This window comes from Gadus chalcogrammus, chromosome 13 (assembly GCF_026213295.1).
Source record: "Gadus chalcogrammus isolate NIFS_2021 chromosome 13, NIFS_Gcha_1.0, whole genome shotgun sequence".
Lineage (NCBI taxonomy): Eukaryota > Metazoa > Chordata > Actinopteri > Gadiformes > Gadidae > Gadus > Gadus chalcogrammus.
Window position 1 is genome coordinate 6,103,124 of NC_079424.1, and position 19,326 is coordinate 6,122,449.

At 47.5% G+C, this 19,326-nt stretch overlaps 1 protein-coding gene across 1 annotated transcript in view; it reads right to left on the minus strand.

The window, feature by feature from the left end:
- srgap3 (SLIT-ROBO Rho GTPase activating protein 3) overlaps nucleotides 1–19,326 on the minus strand; it is a 52,033-nt gene that overhangs the window by 12,217 nt on the left and 20,490 nt on the right. The window contains exons 4-10 of the mRNA XM_056606316.1: nucleotides 18,775–18,837; nucleotides 13,687–13,872; nucleotides 9,736–9,864; nucleotides 4,777–4,998; nucleotides 4,057–4,158; nucleotides 2,880–3,077; nucleotides 2,576–2,660 (exon numbers count right to left, since the gene is read on the minus strand). Coding sequence (XP_056462291.1) covers nucleotides 2,576–2,660; nucleotides 2,880–3,077; nucleotides 4,057–4,158; nucleotides 4,777–4,998; nucleotides 9,736–9,864; nucleotides 13,687–13,872; nucleotides 18,775–18,837 — 985 coding nt within the window. The remainder of the gene's footprint in view (nucleotides 1–2,575; nucleotides 2,661–2,879; nucleotides 3,078–4,056; nucleotides 4,159–4,776; nucleotides 4,999–9,735; nucleotides 9,865–13,686; nucleotides 13,873–18,774; nucleotides 18,838–19,326) is intronic.

The following is a 19,326-nucleotide window of genomic DNA, read 5'->3' on the forward strand; positions in this document are numbered from 1 at the left end:
CACACACACACACACACACACACACACACACACACACACACACACACACACACACACACACACACACACACACACACACACACACACACACACACACACACACACACACACACACACACAAACACACACCAACCCCCCACCACACACACACACTTTGGAATTGAAAAATAAACACCCCACAGCGAGTCCAAGTTGAAGCCAAGGGAGTGATAATGTGTTTAGAAGCCCAGGCTTGAGCTGGTACCCGGGTGATAGCAGACATGCGACTAATGTTGCCCTCTCTGAGAAGGCTCGGGTGCCAGTCGTTTATAAAGAGAAGTCATTTAACAAACTGAACTGGAGGACATGAACTGGTACTGAGAGAGAGAGAGAGAGGCTCTTTGTGTCTCAGGGACTGGACCACTGGCTGTGGGTGGTGCTGGGGATGTGTGAGTGTTTGTCTGTGTGTGTGTGTGTGTGTGTGTGTGTGTGTGTGTGTGTGTGTGTGTGTTCATCTGTGTGTGTGTGTGTGTGTGTGTGTGTGTGTGGTCTTTATGTACCACAACAACAGCAGGACCACAGTATTCCAACACTGATGTTGCTTTACTTGAGACATAAATGTAATGTGTTGTTTAGTCTCCGAGGCACTAAACAAATCGTCACCACTGTGGTCTAGTTTTTTAAAACAATGAATTAATTCAACCCGAAACAACAAGGAGCATTAAAGCTACAACCAAGCATAAATGCGGGTAACTAATGTAAAACAGCTTTTCACTTGGAAAAGGTTTGCAAGCGTTTGCATATCAGAGGAACCAATGTGTCTTCTATGACGGCAGACTTAACACAACATATTGACTGATGTTCAAGTTGACATTGGGGGGTTATTAATCTATACAGCGAGATGAGATGGGGGGGGGGGGGGGGGGGGGGCTGTTTCCTTCCATAGCCTTCATCATGAAACTGATTTATGTACCTCCCGGTAACACACAGATATGCATAGACACGATTGCAGGGGCAGACACATCCACACACAGACACACACACACACACAAACACACACACAGACACGTACACACACAATCACACACACATTATACTGGGTGCGGGGTAAAGAAGCTAATGAGCAGGGCCGACGGATCAGATGAATAATTTAAACAGGGGAGGTACCTGGAGTCCCCATATGGCCCGGGCACAAACACTCAGATCCTCCCCACACACACCCTGGACCTGCCCGCTAATACGGCCAGCTGGGGCCCCCCCAGTCATTGACATGCAATGGGAGAAGATTGCGGTACGACTGACTGCCCTCTCGCCAGGCAGGGTGGAACGAAAAAAAAAAAAACGAAAAAAAAAACGCACTGGGGACTGTTAAGGTAATTACGGAGGAAGCGTGAGTCTGTCGGTAAATAAAACATGAGAGCCTGAACAGTCCCATGTATGTAGTGCTGGTGGCGGTGGCGTCACATGTGTGGATCTGCGCGGCGCCAGCTGCGAGCGTGTGATAGGCCGCTCGGTGAGGTACCCCCCCGGCGCACCGGGCAGATGCCGGAGCGGACCTGGCCCTGGCCGGCCTGATTGATTGGGCGTGAACTGTTCACGGCTGACGTGACAAGGGTCCCTTCGGGAGGCTGGGGGGAGGTGTGTGTGCATGTGTTTGTGTGTGCATGTGTGCGTGTGTGTAGATGTGTGTGTGTGTGTGTGTGTAGATGTGTGTGTGTGTGTAGATGTGTGTGTAGATGTGTGTGTGTGTGTGTGTGTGTGTGTGTGTGTGTGTGTGTGTGTGTGTGTGTGTGTGTGTGTGTGTGTGTGTGTGTGTGTGTGTGTGTGTAGATATGTGTGTATGTAGATGTGTGTGTCTGTGTGTGTGTGTGTGTGTGTGTGTGTGTGTGTTTGGATGTGTGTTCATGTGTGTGTTTGTGCGTGCGTGTTTAGATGCATGCGTTCGTGCACGCGTGTGTGTGTGCGGGTGGACAGGCGTGCGTGCGAGTGTGTGTGTGTGTGTGTGTGTGTGTGTAGATGTGTGGCGGGTTTTCCTATTATTTTTAGCCTCTGAAATGGAGTCCGGTTCATCCTAGCCCCTCCCTGGTGCCTCCATCATAACCGGGCGAGGGTCGCCATGTCTCCCTCTCACCAGAAGGACGTCCACAGAGGAGGGGTGGAGTTAAGTTTGGGGGGAGGGGCGGGATGTTGACAACGACTGGTGGACTGGTTTGGCATCTGGACACGTTTTTTTTCTCTTCTTCCATCGCCCAGAGAAAGAAATAACAACACATAACACGTTGCACGAGTCCCTGTGGACACCTTGCTGCCTTCTGCTCATTAGATAAGAGATCTGCACTCCCTGAGGGCGGGAGGAGGGGATATAGACACCCAGGTGGCCAATCACAGGGTCAGAATTAGGGGGCCCTATCCACGGGTGACGAGCCTGCCGTGGCCAGATAGCACGGACATCACGGTGAAGGTTAATAATGTGTGAGTGTGTGTATGTGAGTGTGAGTGTGAGTGTGAGTGTGAGTGTGAGTGTGAGTGTGAGTGAGAGAGAGAGAGAGAGAGAGAGAGAGAGAGGGGGGGGGGGGGGGGGGGGGGGGGAGCTCACCTTCACCCAGGGTCTGCTTCAGTAAGTCATGTTTTGCCTGCAGTTTAATGATGAGGTTGCTTCCGTTGAGGAACTCTTTAAATTTCTGCCATGAAGAAATAAAAAATCATTGGCGCGTGGAGAGCAGAAAGGCAACTGAATTATAATCTTAGGCGAAAAAATACTATAATTATAATATTGCATTATTGATTAGAATGGGAATGACTTGGTAATTGGTGAGGTGGACTTGAAATTACGACTAGGTATAATTGGTAAGGAGGACTTGACGGACAGATCCAAACGGTAAATGAATAGGTGAACTCACTGTAAAGTAGAAGACCTCCGTCTCCTGCTGGTTGGCCTTCCTCTTGGCCACGTTCATCTTGCTCATGTAGGACTCGGAGGCCACCGACTTAATGGACTCGGTGGAGCGGCTGTGCTGGAAGGCATCCGATACGTCAAAGTCCTCCACCGTCAGCATGTCCTGCAGAGTCTGCATGGTGGCGTCCAGAGTCTTCCTCACCTGACATTCACAACGGGAGATGGAGATGGATGAGTAGTATCATGAATGAATGAATGAACTCATTTTATTGGTCGTAATCAAAGGGTCGGGGCAGAAGCTTCGGCTTATATCAAGCTGCTCACATTTTTTAAAGTAAAAAACAAATGTCATAGATACAGTTTGTTTGCATATACACTTACTTACATATATACCTACATACATACACGCATACATAGACCCAAAAGGGTCAACACCTATATCCAGTACATTTCCACCATAAGATGGAAAATGGGCTAAATAATGATGATATCCATACGAGTATAACAACATTCATCATCAGTAGTTTCACTATTCTCATAGTGAAACTACTCAATGTCTGCACTTATCTAGTCATGTATGTAGTGCATATCATGGGTGTGTGGATGTTTGGAGGGATGGATGTGTGAATGTGTGAATGTGTGAGTGAATGGATGGATGCTTAGATGCAAGGATGCACGGATGCATGGATAGATGGATGCGTGGATCGATGTCCAAGCAGGGGCTTCCTAGCTGTGGTCTTAGTGGTGATTCTCTTCAGTCGTGGAGGGGAAAGGGGAAGCACAGCGGGGGCAGCCCATAGCTGCGATGACGTGTCAGGGGTGGGGAACAGCTGACTGATTTACTCGCTGCGTCCATTTTAAAACGTGACAAAAAAAAAGAAAAGACGATAAAATCAAATGTCGACGGGTTACACCGAGTTATACAAAAAACGAAAGTAAGGAAGGTTCACTGTTTGTTCGGTTTGTTGGAGATCGGTGCATTCTGCTGGCAGCCACGGCGCAGGGCTTCCCAGGGGGGGGGCTCCGTCTGTCCGTCACAGATCGGGTGGAGGTTGAAGACGGAGGAGGAAGGTGAAGGTGGAGCCGGTGGGGACGGCGGCGGCGGTGGTGTTGGTGGTGGTGGTGGTGGTGGGGGTGGGGGTGTTAGTGGACGTCGAGGTGGTGGGTGTAAAAGTGTTTACCTCCTCGTTCTCGATCTTGAGCGTGGCCAGACGGGATTGCAGCTGGTGGTAGCGCATCAGGAGCTCTGTTTGGACGGGTTGCTGAGCACTGACCTGGCACACCTGGAGCCGGGAGGCAGCGGGGGGGGGGGGGGGGGTTAATAATCACATTTACAATGCCCATAGAACTGAAATTTACAAGGACGGGAAGCAAGAGGGATGGAGATGAGTAGAGCAGGGGGAGAGGGATTTGTGTGTGTGTGTGTGTGTGTGTGTGTGTGTGTGTGTGTGTGTGTGTGTGTGTGTGTGTGTGTGTGTGTGTGTGTGTGTGTGTGTGTGTGTGTGTGTGTGTGTGTGTGTGTGTGTGTGTGTGTGCGCGTCTGTGTGCGTGCGTGTGCGCAGCCGAGTGCGTGCATGTGTGTTTATAATACAAATAAATCATGGGGTCACCTTTGTTAATGAGTTTCTGTTTTAATAGTGATGCAGACACACACACACACACACACACACACACACACACACACACACACACACACACACACACACACACACACACACACACACACACACACACACACACACACACACACACACACACACACACACACACACACACACACACATTATGCAATCTTTAAAAAGGCGTGAAGAGCACAAATGTCGCACTCATATCCCGAGGGGGGGGGGGGGGGCGACGGTAATCGAGCCTAATGATCCACAAACGACGACAGGGCTGTTTACCTCGTCCCCCATGTGGGGCAGGTACTCGAAGCGCATGGGCGGGCAGAAGACCTGGTTGTGCATGTCCATGATCTTGTGCTTGTCGCTGCGGGAGTCCAGGTTGTCCACGGCGTTCTCCAGGACGTCCAAGCCCTCGTGGCGGGACGTCTCCAGCGTGTACTCGGCCGACAGGTATGTCCTGAAGGTCCGGGCCAGACTGGAGTGGTAGCCCAGGTCGCAGCACTGGGGGGGGGGAAGGGGAGGGGGGGCGGGGGGAAGGGAAATGTTCGGAATAGGTCACGATAAACCGTGTGTGTACGTGTACGTCGTAGTCATGTACGATGCCGTGTCACCGTGACGTAAACAAAACATGATGAATGGTATGAAGGTATTATTGTAGCAAAAGTCTTTAGCACCTGTAACTGCAGATTTTGTATGCGTACACTAAAGTCACAAATGTGTAACAGTAAGTTTGTAGTCGTAAATATTTATTTTGCATGTATACTCTAAAGTCACAAATGTTTAATAGCACATTTGACGCCGTAAATATTTTTTCTACCATTGTAAACACAAAATAGGGTCTACGAGTTCACAAGTCTGTGTTACAGGTGCACAAATCCTATCCTGTGCATCACAACTTCAAAGAGTCATGCAATTGACACTTTTGCTACAATCATTGCAGGCTTGCAGCGCAGTTGGTGCAAAACACATTCGCCCACCCGTGTTTCATAATCTGAGAACACGCCCAAAATGTGGGCATTCGTAAAACCAAATGTGAACTAATGCATCAAAAGTTGCACATCTGTGAAAAATGTCCTCACAAATAAGATGATATAGAACGCTATGTTGATTCAGCATTTTAATGAGCGAGCACTAGTCCATCGTTACAACTGCTCGAATCTCCTCCTGCAAGTCTCAGCTGTGGGTTTTTTTGCAGGTAGTTTTGCAACACGTCTAGTTGGTACATGTGTAGCAAAAGTGATTTGTATCCGTATGAGGCAGAGCGTCCGTGGGCGGGACAAAATTGCAGCAGTAACCAATGAAAGTCGCCAGCAGGGGGTGCATTTTTTTCAAACTACACTGGGACCATCCAAGCAGGACAAATACATTGAAGGACACTTGCGGCATGTAAATGCAATAATTTTGGGGGAATACAGTTGAACTAAGTAATTTAATTTGACATAGCCTATTGAAAGATACCCAACTCCGTCGTGTAGGATGCCCTCTTGTCAGGGTTCGAGTTAGGTGGTAGCCAGAGCTGAGCTCCCATAGAGAGAGGTCTGGCTCCCATGAAAGCAGCAAACTCAAATATCTGTGGGTGTCTCTGAAAATACAGCAGCATAATATTGTAATAACAAATAAAGCTATTTTCCCTTCCACATACAGAGTAATATTGACATTAAGTAAGGGATAATAGAACGCCGGTCATTATCGGGAAAATAAGCCCAGACAGGGCGAACCGGACACCGACGCGAAACGGAGGTGTCTTGCTTCGACCTGAAGGGGCTTATTTTCGATAATGAGCGGCTACTTGCCAAACGAAAAAATAACTTCACAAGGTGGCTTTTTACAATATATTTGTGTTGATCAGCAGAGAAATAGTTAGCCAAAGACGTTGACGTCGCTTAGCAACCGAAGACGCTGTTGTTGTTGTGAAGGGCCCATGCAAGTGAACGAAGCGATCCACGGCATTGAGAAAAATATTTACTATATTTACTTCCTATATTTCCCCCCCTCACAAATTTTGTGCATGTTCTCAGATTATGAAACAAGGGTGTGTGAATGTGTTCTGCACCAACTGCGCTGCAATGATTGTAGCAAAAGTGTCAAGTGCATGACTCTGAAGTTGTGATGCACAGGATTTATGCACCTGTAACACAGACTTGTGAACTCGTAGATCCTATTTTGTGTTTACAATGGTAGAAAAAATATTTACGACATCAATGTACTGTTACACATTTGTGACTTTAGAGTGCATATGTAAAATAATGTAGGACTTCAAATTTACTGTTACACATTTGTGACTTTAGTGTACGCATACAAAATCTGCAGTTACAGGTGCTAAAGACTTTTACAATAATACCTTAATAGAACCGATTGTAGGTCGAGTATACATCCTAAACCTTTGCATTGGCATGTGACCGTCATGGTAAATCACAAACACATTTTATGTATCGTATTAATCATAAGCATTTACATTGGTTTGTAACCATGGCAACAAAAAAAAGCATGTATACAATGGCGTGTAAACGCGATGATAGTTGATACCATTTAACGGAATTAATAGAATAAGTGCAATGTCCACGTCAAAACTGGAAAAAAGAAAGCCACAGAAAACAGACAGATGACGAGAATGAAGTTTGTGTGTTTGAATATATCCAGGACATTGATGCAGGCATCTGCTTCACTTCAACAACACCCCTTGGGCAATATCGTACCTGATCCTCTTTGAAAAGATATTCTGGTACACAAATTCTCCCATAATTACGCTAAAATGTTGTAAGATCTCATTCGGTGGAGCCATGAATCCCAAATTAACTCTTGAAGCGGGTTAGTGCCCTGAGACGGAGACAGAGTTCACCGCATTACACGTGCAGACTCAGCAGGACAGAGCGGGTGATTACACTACCTTGTCATACCGAGATTCATAAACTAACCTCATTAGCCAGGGGAACCCTGGGGGGGGGGGGGGGGGTAAGGAGCTGGGTGGGGGAGGCGGAGGAGGAGGGAGGTGGGTGGGGGAGATGGATGAGGGAGATGGGTGAGGAGGTGGAGGAAGTGAGTGGGGGAGGTGGGTGAGGGAGGTGAGGGAGGGAGGTGGGTGAGGGAGGTGAGGGGGGGGGGGGACTAGGGCCGACAACTCAGTGAGCCGCTAAAGGCACTTTAGTACGAGGGAAGTGTGCTTCCCAATCCCTGATCATTCATCCCGTGATGGTGGAGTGGCCTACTGGGAGGGGGATGTGGCGAGTGATTTAACAGGCAAACCAACCAAAGATCCCACTGCACTCCTGCAGAAAAGCCCCTGCGAAATCGTTGTGTTATGAAGATGATTTATGGTTAAAAAAAGGCACAGAACAAACACAGGCAGGCATAAAATAGGCATGTTGAGCATTGGAAAGGGAGAGAGGGAGAGACTTTCTAATTCCTCCAAAAAGCTTTTTTAAGAAACGCAATTGACGGACTGTATGGATTCTATTGATTTGTTATTCTCCAAAGTATCATGTGAAGTTCAGGAACACACACACACACACACACACACACACACACACACACACACACACACACACACACACACACACACACACACACACACACACACACACACACACACACACACACACACACACACACACACACACACACACACACACACACACACAGACACAGCCCCCCTCGGACTCTCATCTTGAAGTGTCTTTCACTTGTCAACGTTTCGACTCTCTCCGGACGTGACAAACAGAGCCCTATCGTTCTATCCTGCGAGGCCGACCAGCCAGTCATGCTCATAATCCAATACCCTGCAGCTCAGCAGGATTTAGGATGACATCGGCCCTTCTCCTGCCAGACAGTGGAGCCAGAAGCCCCATCAAAGACACCCACTAAAGGGATTGGGGTATCCATGAATCAGGGTGTCAGGACGCAGCTCCCCTCAGCCGGCAGCCTGGCTATCTCCCTCGCCCTTCTCTCCCTCTACTCTTCCTTGCTGTTATCTCCCTCGCTTTTCTCTCTCCCTCTCTCTCTCTTCTCTCCCTCGCTCTTGTCTCTCTTGCTCATCCCTTGCTCTCGCTCATCTCGCCGTTGCTTGTCTCTCTCATCTCTCCATCGCTCTTCTCCCCTCTCGCTCTTCTCTCCCTCGTTAATTTCTCCCTATCTCACTCTTCTCTCCCTCGCTTGTCTCTCGCTCGTCTCTCCATCCCTCTTCTCTTCATCGCTCTTGTCTCTCTTGTTCATCTCTCCCTTGCTTATCTCTCTCTCGTTTATCTCTCCCTCTCTCACTCTTCTCTCCATCCTTCTTCTCTTCTTCGCTCTTGTCTCTCTTGCTTAACTCTTCATCGCTTGTCTCTCTCATTCATCTCTCCCTCTCTCTCTCTTTTCTTCCTCGCTCTTGTCTCTCTTGCTCATCTCTCACTCGCTCTTCCCTCTCTCACTCTTCTCTCCCTCGCTTGTCTCTTGCTCGTCTCTCTCCTCTCTACCTCGCTCTTCTCTCTCTCTTGTCTCCCTCGCTCATTACTCTCTCACTCTTCTTTTTCCCCTATCTCTCGTCTCTCCCCCTCTCTCTCTCTCTCTCTCTCTCTCTCTCTCTCTCTCTCTCTCTCTCTCTCTCTCTCTCTCTCTCTCTCTCTCTCTCTCTCCCTCTCCCTCTCCCTCTCCCTCTCTCTCTCTCTCTCTCTCTCCCCAGTTTATTTCAGGTTCTCAGATCATCAGAGACATCTTTTTTAGTGCTTTGAAATTAGTTTGAAAGGAAGTTGCCGTTCATTCTCAAGGGCTTTAGCTCTGTCATTAGCCGTGTAAAGAAGAACTGTTGTGGGAAAAGAGCTCAGAAGTGATTGAAACAAAGGGAATAAAGATCTCAAATACACATGATTTGATCCACAAATATATGCGATATGAAACCTTGAACAAAGGAGTTATCTATATCAAATCACAGGAGTTATCCATTTGAATTCACAAGAGTCATCTGCATGAAATCCCAGAAGTGATCTATATTAAACCACAGGACTGATCTGTATGACATCAGAAATCACAGGACATAACGGTATGAAGTCCCAGCAGTGTTATGTAGAAAGTCACAGGAGTGATCGGGGTGTGAATGTACTTTTGAGCGGAGGTAATATGAAGACAAACAGAGCCGCTCATAAACCAGCAGCCGGGAGGCAGAACAGATGGGGAGAGTATCCACGGTGACACTCTGTAACACAAACACCAGAGACCCCCAGCCGCCCGACACAAACAAAACACGCGGGCCGGTGGCGTACTCACATCTATCATATCCGAGACGTCGTGGATGTAGTATTTCGCCACCACGGCGTTGGTCGCCGCCAGGTTCAGCAGATAGTCATTCCGAGCCTTGGTGCATTTCAGCTTGTTCTCAGAGTACTTGGCTTGTCTCTGGAGAGGAGCAGGAGAAGGTTAGCAGGGGGACCCAGACAGGAGGAGGAGAGAGAGAGAGAGGTGTGAGGGGTTAAAGATTCACTAGGCAGGTAGCCTTGTTTCCTCTACTATGCAAGAGGATTTGGCTGTTAGTCTTGGTTACCGTGGTAACTGATCCGAATATATACAACTGCAGAAAAACATAGGCCCTTTTTTTCAAGGAAAAGATACGATACCTACAAAGATGTAATGTAAAACAAAGGGATTCCGAAATGCGATTTTTGCCTCTCACAATAGCAGGACTTCTTCTGAGTGCAACCCTTTTCTAAGTTTGAACATAATTAAGACAAATGTGCAGGAACCATTTTTGCTGATAAATTGCTTCCTCTAAACTCCTGTTATCTGGTATAGCAAGTTAGCAAGCAAGTGTTGAAACAGTAGTGAAAATAGGTCAAAGACCTACAAATAGGCAACAGTTTTGCATAGTGTTTCCTTGCCAGCGAGTCTTAACATGTATGTACGCCTGAGCAGCAATTGTTTGATTGGCTGCGACTGACACATAACAAGAGTTCTCATTTGCATCTCAAACCACCAGAATAGAAAAGGCATGTGTTTGTGTGTGCGTGTGTGTGTGTGTGTGTTCCCCCTGGCTTTGTGGGGCATTCACATGAGGGAGATTCTGATGCACACAGCTTCACTCCAGTAGAGAAATCTCATCCACATCCACATCAACCTCACATCCTCATCTGCATAACATGAACCAGGGAGACGATGCTGTTGTTGGGAGACCCAACAAGCCAAAGGAATAGATAACAGAACAGGTCGTGAATTGGCAAAAGGAAAACTATATAAAACCAGATTTGAAAAAAGTCTGTGCCAGCTCAATGCAAAAACTGTGTTTTCATCCATTGTCCCCCGCATTTTCCAGGATCTAATTGTTGATAATAAGATTGACATACTGGGCCTTTGTGAAACCTGGTTAAAACCAGATGAGTTTCTAGCACTGAAGGAAGCTACTCCCCCCAATTACGTTAGTGCACAACTATCTAGAGAAGTAAAGAAAGGTGGTGGAGTAGCCCTGATATCTAATTCTAAGCTTAATTTAAAGCCAAAGAATAGATATATATTCAGATCCTTTGAGGTGCTCGCGTTCCAGGCTCTTTAGTTTTAGCTGTAGTATCCGTCCCCCAGGATCGTATTCACTTTTTGTTGATGAGTTTTCTGATTTTGCAGCTGATCTGGCTACATATTCAGACAATATTTTGCTTATTGGGGATTTCAACATGTGAATAACCCATCTGATGCCCTCGCAAGGGCTTTTTTGTCCATTACAGATACGCTTTGCTTCAAACAGCTCGTCCAGCACCCAACCCACATCGGTGGAAACACGCTAGACCTCGTTTTGACCCAAGGTGTAGACATTTCACAGCTAGTGGTCTCTCCCTACACCTCAGCTTTATCAGACCATTTTTTGCTCACTTTCCAGGTGGTGGTATCCTGCCCCTGCGACGATCAGCAGGCCACTTTCAGCTGTCGTCGCATCACCCCTGCAACCATCACAGCTATGGCAGATAAGTTACCCCGTTCACTTGCTCCTCTTTGTAACTATAGGGGTTCTGTGGAGTGCCCTCCCTACTGATGGCCCCAACATTGCCTTGTCTGCTGCCATTGATTCAGCTGCTCCGCTCGTAATTAAAAAACGATCATTGAAAAATCCAGCCCCCTGGTTTAATGCCGAAATGCACACCCTGAAGCGAAGCGGCAGAATCCTTGAACGCAAATGGCGCTCGACTAAACTTGAGGTCTTTAATCTTGCATGGCACAACGGTCTGCTCACCTATAAGGGTGCACTGACTACTGCCAGGAATGCCTACTTTTCCAGTATCATCAACTTGAATAGAAACAATCCCAAATTTATTTTTGACACGGTGAATAGTCTGACTCAGAAACAGACTCAGATCGTAGGCTCCTCCATAATGGCAGGTGAATTCATGGATTTCTATGAAAATGAGATTTAATCGATTAGAGAGGAAATTGATGCTTGCCGTGCAACTTGTTCTACACATCCTGCGGGGCAGGTTGTCACCGTCTTGAGCACTATGTTGGTTTCGAGGGTACGGCTCTTGGCTGGAGCCATACCCGAATCGTGCCGAATCGCCCCGAATCGTACCTCACAGATAGAACACAATTTGTGCTCCATGAGGGTTCAGAATCGAAGCACTGCAAACTACGCTTTGGCGTACCACAAGGGTCGGTCCTTGGTCCATTACTTTTTGCAATCTACATGCTTCCCTTGGGCGACGTTATCTGCAGCTTCGGAATTAGTTTCCACTGCAACGCGGATGACACCCAGCTCTTCATTCCTGTAGATTCAGGGGACTCGGCCCAGATCCAGAGGGTTGAGTCCTGTCTGGCTGCGGTAAAGAGCTGGATGTCACTGAACTTCCTACAGCTTAACACTGGGAAGACAGAGCTGATAATTATGGGCTCAAAGCGGGACCAGAGAGAATTTGAGGATGTCTCACTGTGGTTGGATGGCTTTGCCATCCCACAGAGTGCATCTATCAAAAATCTTGGTGTCCTGTTCGACCCTCAACTGTGCTTTGACCAACATGTTAGAACTATAACTAGAATTGCCTTTTTCCATCTGAGAAACATTGCAAAATCAGACCAATGTTATCTGCAGCGTATGCAAAGACACTGATTCATGCATTTGTTTCATCAAGACTGGATTATTGTAATGCACTGTTCTCAGTACTACCAAACTCTACCACGAAAAGTCTACAGCTTGTACAAAAGGCTGCAGCTAGACTGCTGACCAGAACGAGAAGGTTTGATCACATCACAGCTATTCTTTGCACTGGCTACCAATAACTTTCAGATCGGATTTTAAGGTGCTACTGCTAACCTATAAAGCCTTGCATGGATTAGCTCCATCCTACCTGAAGGACCTGATCATTCCTTATAGTCCTTCTCGGTCCCTCCGGTCTTCGGGAGCTGGCCTTCTTTCAATGCCGAAGGTTAAAAAGAAATCGGCTGGACAGAGAGCGTTTGCCTATCGAGCCCCCTTCCTATGGAATAGGCTGCCACCAGTGATCAGGGAAACTGTCTCTGTGGAGCTATTCAAAGGAAAGCTCAAAACGCACCTCTACAATCTTGCATTAGGAACGTAGGAGTGCGAAAACGACACAGATGCGATGTGAAGACCACTCTGTGTTTGTTTGCCCTTTTGTTGTACTTTTCCGTTATAATTCACAATTCTGTCTGTTCTAGCGTGTTGCGGTGACTGGACTGGATGCCTGGACTCTCCTCATTGTTAACCGGCCAGCACCACATCACCAATTTAATATGATGTGCATGTATTTACCTGTATGTCAATTATGGCACCAATTGCACTCCTGACCATCCCTGGAAGAAGGGATCCCCTACTATGCGTTTCTTCTCAAGATTTCTTCCTTACTCATTTCAAGGGAGTTGTTTCTTCCCCTTGTGGGGGCTTGGGTAAAGGGGGGTGTCATAAATATTTGGCCTGTTAAGCCCTTTGAGACTGTAATGGTGATTAAGGGCTACACTATATAAAATTGAATTGCATTGAATTGACAATCAAAGCATCAGTCTTTATCAAAAGCTCAGTTTTCATGTGTTTGCATGAAATCATTCAAAACCAAATTGTCTGGTAGCCTGAGAGGGCGTCTTGTCATGGATGAAAGCCCCGAAACAAAGACCGAACCGGATCGACAAATAAGCGTGGATCGGAGGATCAACACATCTCCCCACTGGCCGACGGCGTGCTCAAGGCGTGCTCAGGGCGTGCTCACGGCGTTCCCAAGATGGTCTCACCTTCTCCTTCATCTTCTCGATCTTCCTGGCGGTGCTGCGTCGTGGCGGCCGGTCGTCGTGGCGAAGCAGGTTGACGTTGAGGTCGCCGGACTTACTGAACTGCTTCTCCTCCTGCTTCTCGGCGTCCTTCAGCTTGCTCTCGGCGCTGATGCTCTCCGTGTGGTACATGTGGTAGGTCTTCATCACCTGCACGGGGACAATCAGAGGCATGATGGACCCTCTTCAACATGGAGCCCCCCCCCCCCCCTCCCCCCATCAGCCATAGACCTGATCACCGTCCCGTTTATATCAGAATGGAAATAAACCGAGATTGGCCATTAAGAGCCGTTTGGAAAATCTGCCATTTCTGACATCACAAGTGGGCGTGTCCAGAAAACATCTAGGTGGACACGCCCACTTGTGATGTCAGAAGAGGCCGATTTTCAAAACGGCTTGTAACAGCTAATCACACTCACACCTGGTGTTATAATATGTCACCTTGAACCTGATCACCGCCCCGTTGATACCAGAATGAAAATAAACAGACCTGTTTAGAGGTTTAAGTAATATCCCAGGACGGGCTGTCTTGTTAGTAGCTGAATTACTATTATCGAGGATAGCTACATGGTATAATAACAATAGTCATTCCTACATTTTCAGCTATTCAAGAGATTTGTTTTTCCATCCTGCCCTGACCCGCCTCCGAAAACCAGCTCCTGATGTATTAGATGAAATCATAAATAGTGAATGGGCTCATTGGACTGCAGCGGGTGATGTCTGTGACCCGTGCTAGCCGGGGTCTAGCCTAGTGACAGCAGCACGTCATTAGCATTCCCATCAACAGACAGGCTGCTCATGAGTATTCATGAATGACTCACTCCTGGGACAAAGGCAAGTTAAGTGAGGACATTAAGAAGGCCTGTCCGCCGGCACGCCCAGACTGATTTTGAAAACTTGAATAAAGAAATGTAGAAGTCAAAGAATGTTTTACCATGGGGGATTTTTTATTCGTTTTTTTTTCTGGGAAACCGGTGGTCTCACATCATGCACGCTGACACCCAGCTCGGTCAGGAGCAGTTAGGGTGAGGTGTCTTGCTCAAGGATACCTCAGCTCTCAGCGAGGAGGAGCCGGGGATCAAACAAGCAACCCTTCCGGTTGCCAGTCAACCCCGCTCTACCTCCTGAGCCACATGCCGCCCAATGTTAGAGCATTTCCTGACACTAACACACAGCCTCTCTACGTCTCCATCACTATGCTATACACCATGCATACACCAGCCAGGACTTTACTACAGGGCAGCTTCTGGTTTGTTCCCGCCCCCTTATGCAGAACTGGTTAACCCGACACCCAACTCATCACCCATCTCCCAGCCTCTCATCTTGACCGCCTAATGCTTCCTCTGCTTCCACCGAGGAAAACCCCCTCAGGCGAGCTCTGCAGACGCACTTCATCCCTTGTGAGAGGAGGTGACATCTTGGCGCAAATGTAGTGACTGGATTTCATGTCATCCTGGCTACCTGGTCGGATATCCAGCAGTAGTCCCCACATCATCATCATCATTTTTTCCCGCTCGGCGCATTTCATGGCCTTGGGGCGCTTCTGCTGGAGGGTTGGAAGTCTCTGTTCCAGCATCAGCAGGATGTCTGGATTCGACATCACATCGCGACATCAGTCAGGGTTAGGTGCTTTGTCAAAGACACCTCGACACTCTGCTTGGTGAAGCCGGGGATCGAACCAACAACCTTCAGGTTACCAGCCAACCCGCTCTACCACCTGAGCTACTGCCGCCCTCACCCACCACACCACACTATTACCTCCCCCACCTCCCCCACAGCCAATTTGTCACAGAGGATTTCGGAAGAGGATTTCCTTCCTTGAAATGTCCGTCTGACTCTAGTCTTTGAGCCCTATATTACAACAGACTGGTGGGTCAAGCTCTTCCGTTGTGGACCTCCCTCCCCTCCACCCCCCCACCTCCACCCCCTTCCTCCCCCATCTGTGGTCAATCCATGACAGACCGACCTTGTGAAAAGCAAAAAAAAAAAGAAGGAAAGCGCTTTAGAGGGAGGTAGCGGCTTGGCACCCAGACCCCGGCGACGATTGGAAAACAAGTCACGCAGCAAGCATGCACGAAGGAAGCGGAGCAGCCGGTCTTAAACGGCGGTGTGCGCTCGTCTCCCTTGTCGTCGTTAAAAGGAGCAGAGCTCACTTTGCTGTTGCCTTTAAACCGCAGGGACCCTTTTATCTCCAGGGTAACCAGGTCCAGATAACCACATGTTGCAATGGGGTCAGGGGAACATCAGCATACCATCATTCCCAACCACCCATTACTGGGTGATGGTAGCATTTGCAAACGACTGCCTACGCAGCGGACATTTTGGATCCCCAATGTTGTCCTGGGAAATAACAAAGAACCAATATGGAAAACATTATGAAATACTGACAATGAAAATGAACGGTAAACATTTCACCGTACAATTTCACAAGTGAGGAAATGTGTGTGCAATGTATTTATTACATTACACACACCCGTTGTCTGTGCTTCTATACGGACCCAGGCTCAGAGGAACCAGGTGATCTATCCGTTCTTCATTCAGCGTTTCTTCTTTGTTGTTGTTTTTAATGAGCCCAACTGGCTTACTCTCCTGGTGAACAAACAGGATGCTGCAGCACAGCTCAGCCTATAAAAAGGGCCGGCTTATTTTCCCACTCTTTGCTCACATTTCAAGTTGAATAAATCAGGTTCTTACTTCAGGCACCGGGATCGGTGCTTTCAAGTCTGTGCTGATGCTTACTGCAGTGGCAGAGGGGAGAGCAACAGTAGCAGCCGCCGCAGCGTAGCAACACTTTGAACCGAGACAACGTTTGAACCGCAGCTTTTTCAGACAGCAGAGCATCCCTCCCTGCGCTCTTCCTCTGCATTACCAGGAGATCCGACGGGATTGTACTGTATTTCTGTCTCTCCGATCCCTGTCACTTGGCAGCAGATACAAGTTGTCAAGAGTCTGTAAAGAGGCAACCGCTGTATTTTCGGGGTGTATTCATTTTAGCAAACAATTCCCTTCCTCGGAGGCAGTAACAAAGATCGATGGGTCTTTGATCGTACTATCTACACGAGGGCTTAATGTGTTCAACAAGGTGCGTTGAAGATCCCGTAGCACAGTACCCTCTCAGCTACAGCCAACACGCGCTGCCATGCTTTAAACAGCTTCTTCTCGTCGCAGATCTTTGATCTGAACTGGGCCTAAATGCACCACTGGTGCAACTTGACCCCCGATGACTCACCTCAGATGCTGCAGGAAACACATTTCACACAGCCCACTCATCAGCATGCGTGTTTGTCCGACTCCAGGGGAAAGAACACACAACTGGGGGGAGGCGCGAGGTTAATCCCCGGGGTTGTGTTCATTAGTTAAAGATCAGACGCAGAATACAACATAATACGTTGGTTGCAAAGTTAAAAGTACGAGCAAGGAGCGCTTGCTTTGAACACGCAGCACACTCTTTTAAGCACGCCGTCAGGAAGTGTGGTGCTTTGGACAATGAAACTCATTTGCATAAACATTTCTGTTAGTCACCCGTTTTTCCCAGACCGCTATTTTGTGATCCTATCCAAACGGACAGATGGCCCTATCAGAGAGAGTTGGCATCCGCGGCGGCCATGCCCTTTGTGAGTCTCCCTCTCGTGACATTGCAAGGATGCACAACGTTGCACAACAATCTCCTCCGCGGCACCTCAGGGAGGATGGGAGATGGCTGAAGACGCCTGGAGGTCGTCCAGGCTTGGGCACGGTGCATCCTTCAGAAAGCTGCAATCTCTGCCCGTTTGGCCCGCCAGAAACAGTGTGTCTGCCCCGTTTATATCAGTGCAGAAAGTAAGAGCCACTACTTCCTCTTTCTATCTTTTTTGGTTTCACCCTCCTCAATCGTAATGATATAATGTTGAATAAATCAGTATATCGTAGTGTATATATATCAGTATATCGTTGATGTCAGTGCAAAGTAAGAGCCACTACTTTCTTTTCCCTCTAGTTTCACTTTATTTATTTCTGTGATTCTTTTTTCTTTTTTTTTTTTTGGTTTCTCCCTCCTTAATTGCGATGATATAATGTGGAGTATTAAACAATGTGCTATCAGCTGGAGTAAACAAAGAGATATTCATGGGGAGGCAGCTTATGCTCGTGAGACTTTATGCCCAATCGCTGGGCCACCGTCGAGATGTGGAAGTGATTTGGGCTCAGAAACTGTCCCACTTGGAAAGGAGTGCAGTGTTCCATTCCATCACAACAGTCGGCCACGCTCCTCCCTCCGCCCTCTCTCTTTCCTCTCTCTCTCTCGCTCTATTTTCTCTCCCTCTTATCTCCACCATCACCATCTGAGCGTAAGCCTGAGAAAGCAGCGTAGTCTGACGATGATGGGGAACAGTGGTGGGGAATTGGAAAGGGTGTTGTTTTTTTGGATAAAAACTAAAAGTTGGAAGAGGAAAGAGCAGGGAGGGGAATTGGAAATGGATGGAGTGATCCCGTTTAGAAAGGAAAACGTTTCTCAACAAAACATAACGTGCATATAATAGGAGAAGATCATACTTTATTAATTAATCACAATGCTATGAAATAATATAATGACAAGACAATACGTACATTAGGCCCAGACTAAGTCCCGATAGAGTGAGAGAGTGTTTGTGTGTGTGTGTGTGTGTGTGTGTGTGTGTGTGTGTGTGTGTGTGTGTGTGTGTGTGTGTGTGTGTGTGTGTGTGTGTGTGTGTGTGTGTGTGTGTGTGTGTGTGTGTGTGTGTGTGGGTGGGTGTCTTTTAAGGTGTTTGTGTATGTGTGTGCATGCGTGTGTTTGTCTAAAGGTGTTTGTGTATGCGTCTCGCTCTATCTAAAGGTGTTTTTCTGTGTGTGTGTGTGTGTGTGTGTGTGTGTGTGTGTGTGTGTGTGTGTGTGTGTGTGTGTGTGTGTGTGTGTGTGTGTGTGTGTGTGTGTGTGTGTGTGTGTGTGTGTGTGTGTGTGTGTGTGTGTGTGTGTATCACTAAAGGTGTTGGTGTGTGTGTGTGTGTGTGTGTGTGTGTGTGTGTGTGTGTGTGTGTGTGTGTGTGTGTGACTCACCGTGTACAGTTCGTTTGTCACCTTCACCAGCTCCTCATGCATCTGGATGCCTATGTCTTTACTCTGCAAGAAAATGAAAACCACGCAGTCAGCGATCAGATGGCTCTAGTTTAGTTCCATCATGTGCAGCTCAGATGAGATGAAGCAGCTCAGATGAGATGAAATCATGTGTCGACCACACATATAATCTGTTGTTATTGAAGCATTAAGGAGCTCTCACAATGTTACCACTTTTCATTTCCTATGGTTCCACTTCAAAATGGAGCCCCTGGTCAGTGCGTGTGTGCGTGTGCGTGTGCGTGTGTGTGTGTGTGTGATATCCTTCTATAAAAGAAAACAAGGTGTTTTTCATCATCTCTGCAGAGTGCCGGATAAGATCAATAATATTCTAAGATGAAAAGTCCCACTTTTATCTTTTGATCCTCCCAGGGAGAAGCACGTTGTTTGGACCATTCTCCCCTCTCAATCAATTTCCTGTGTTTTGTTCAGTTTATTGTTTTTATTGGATGTAACCCACACTAGAAATCGCCTTGTTGGTTCAAAAGTAATCGT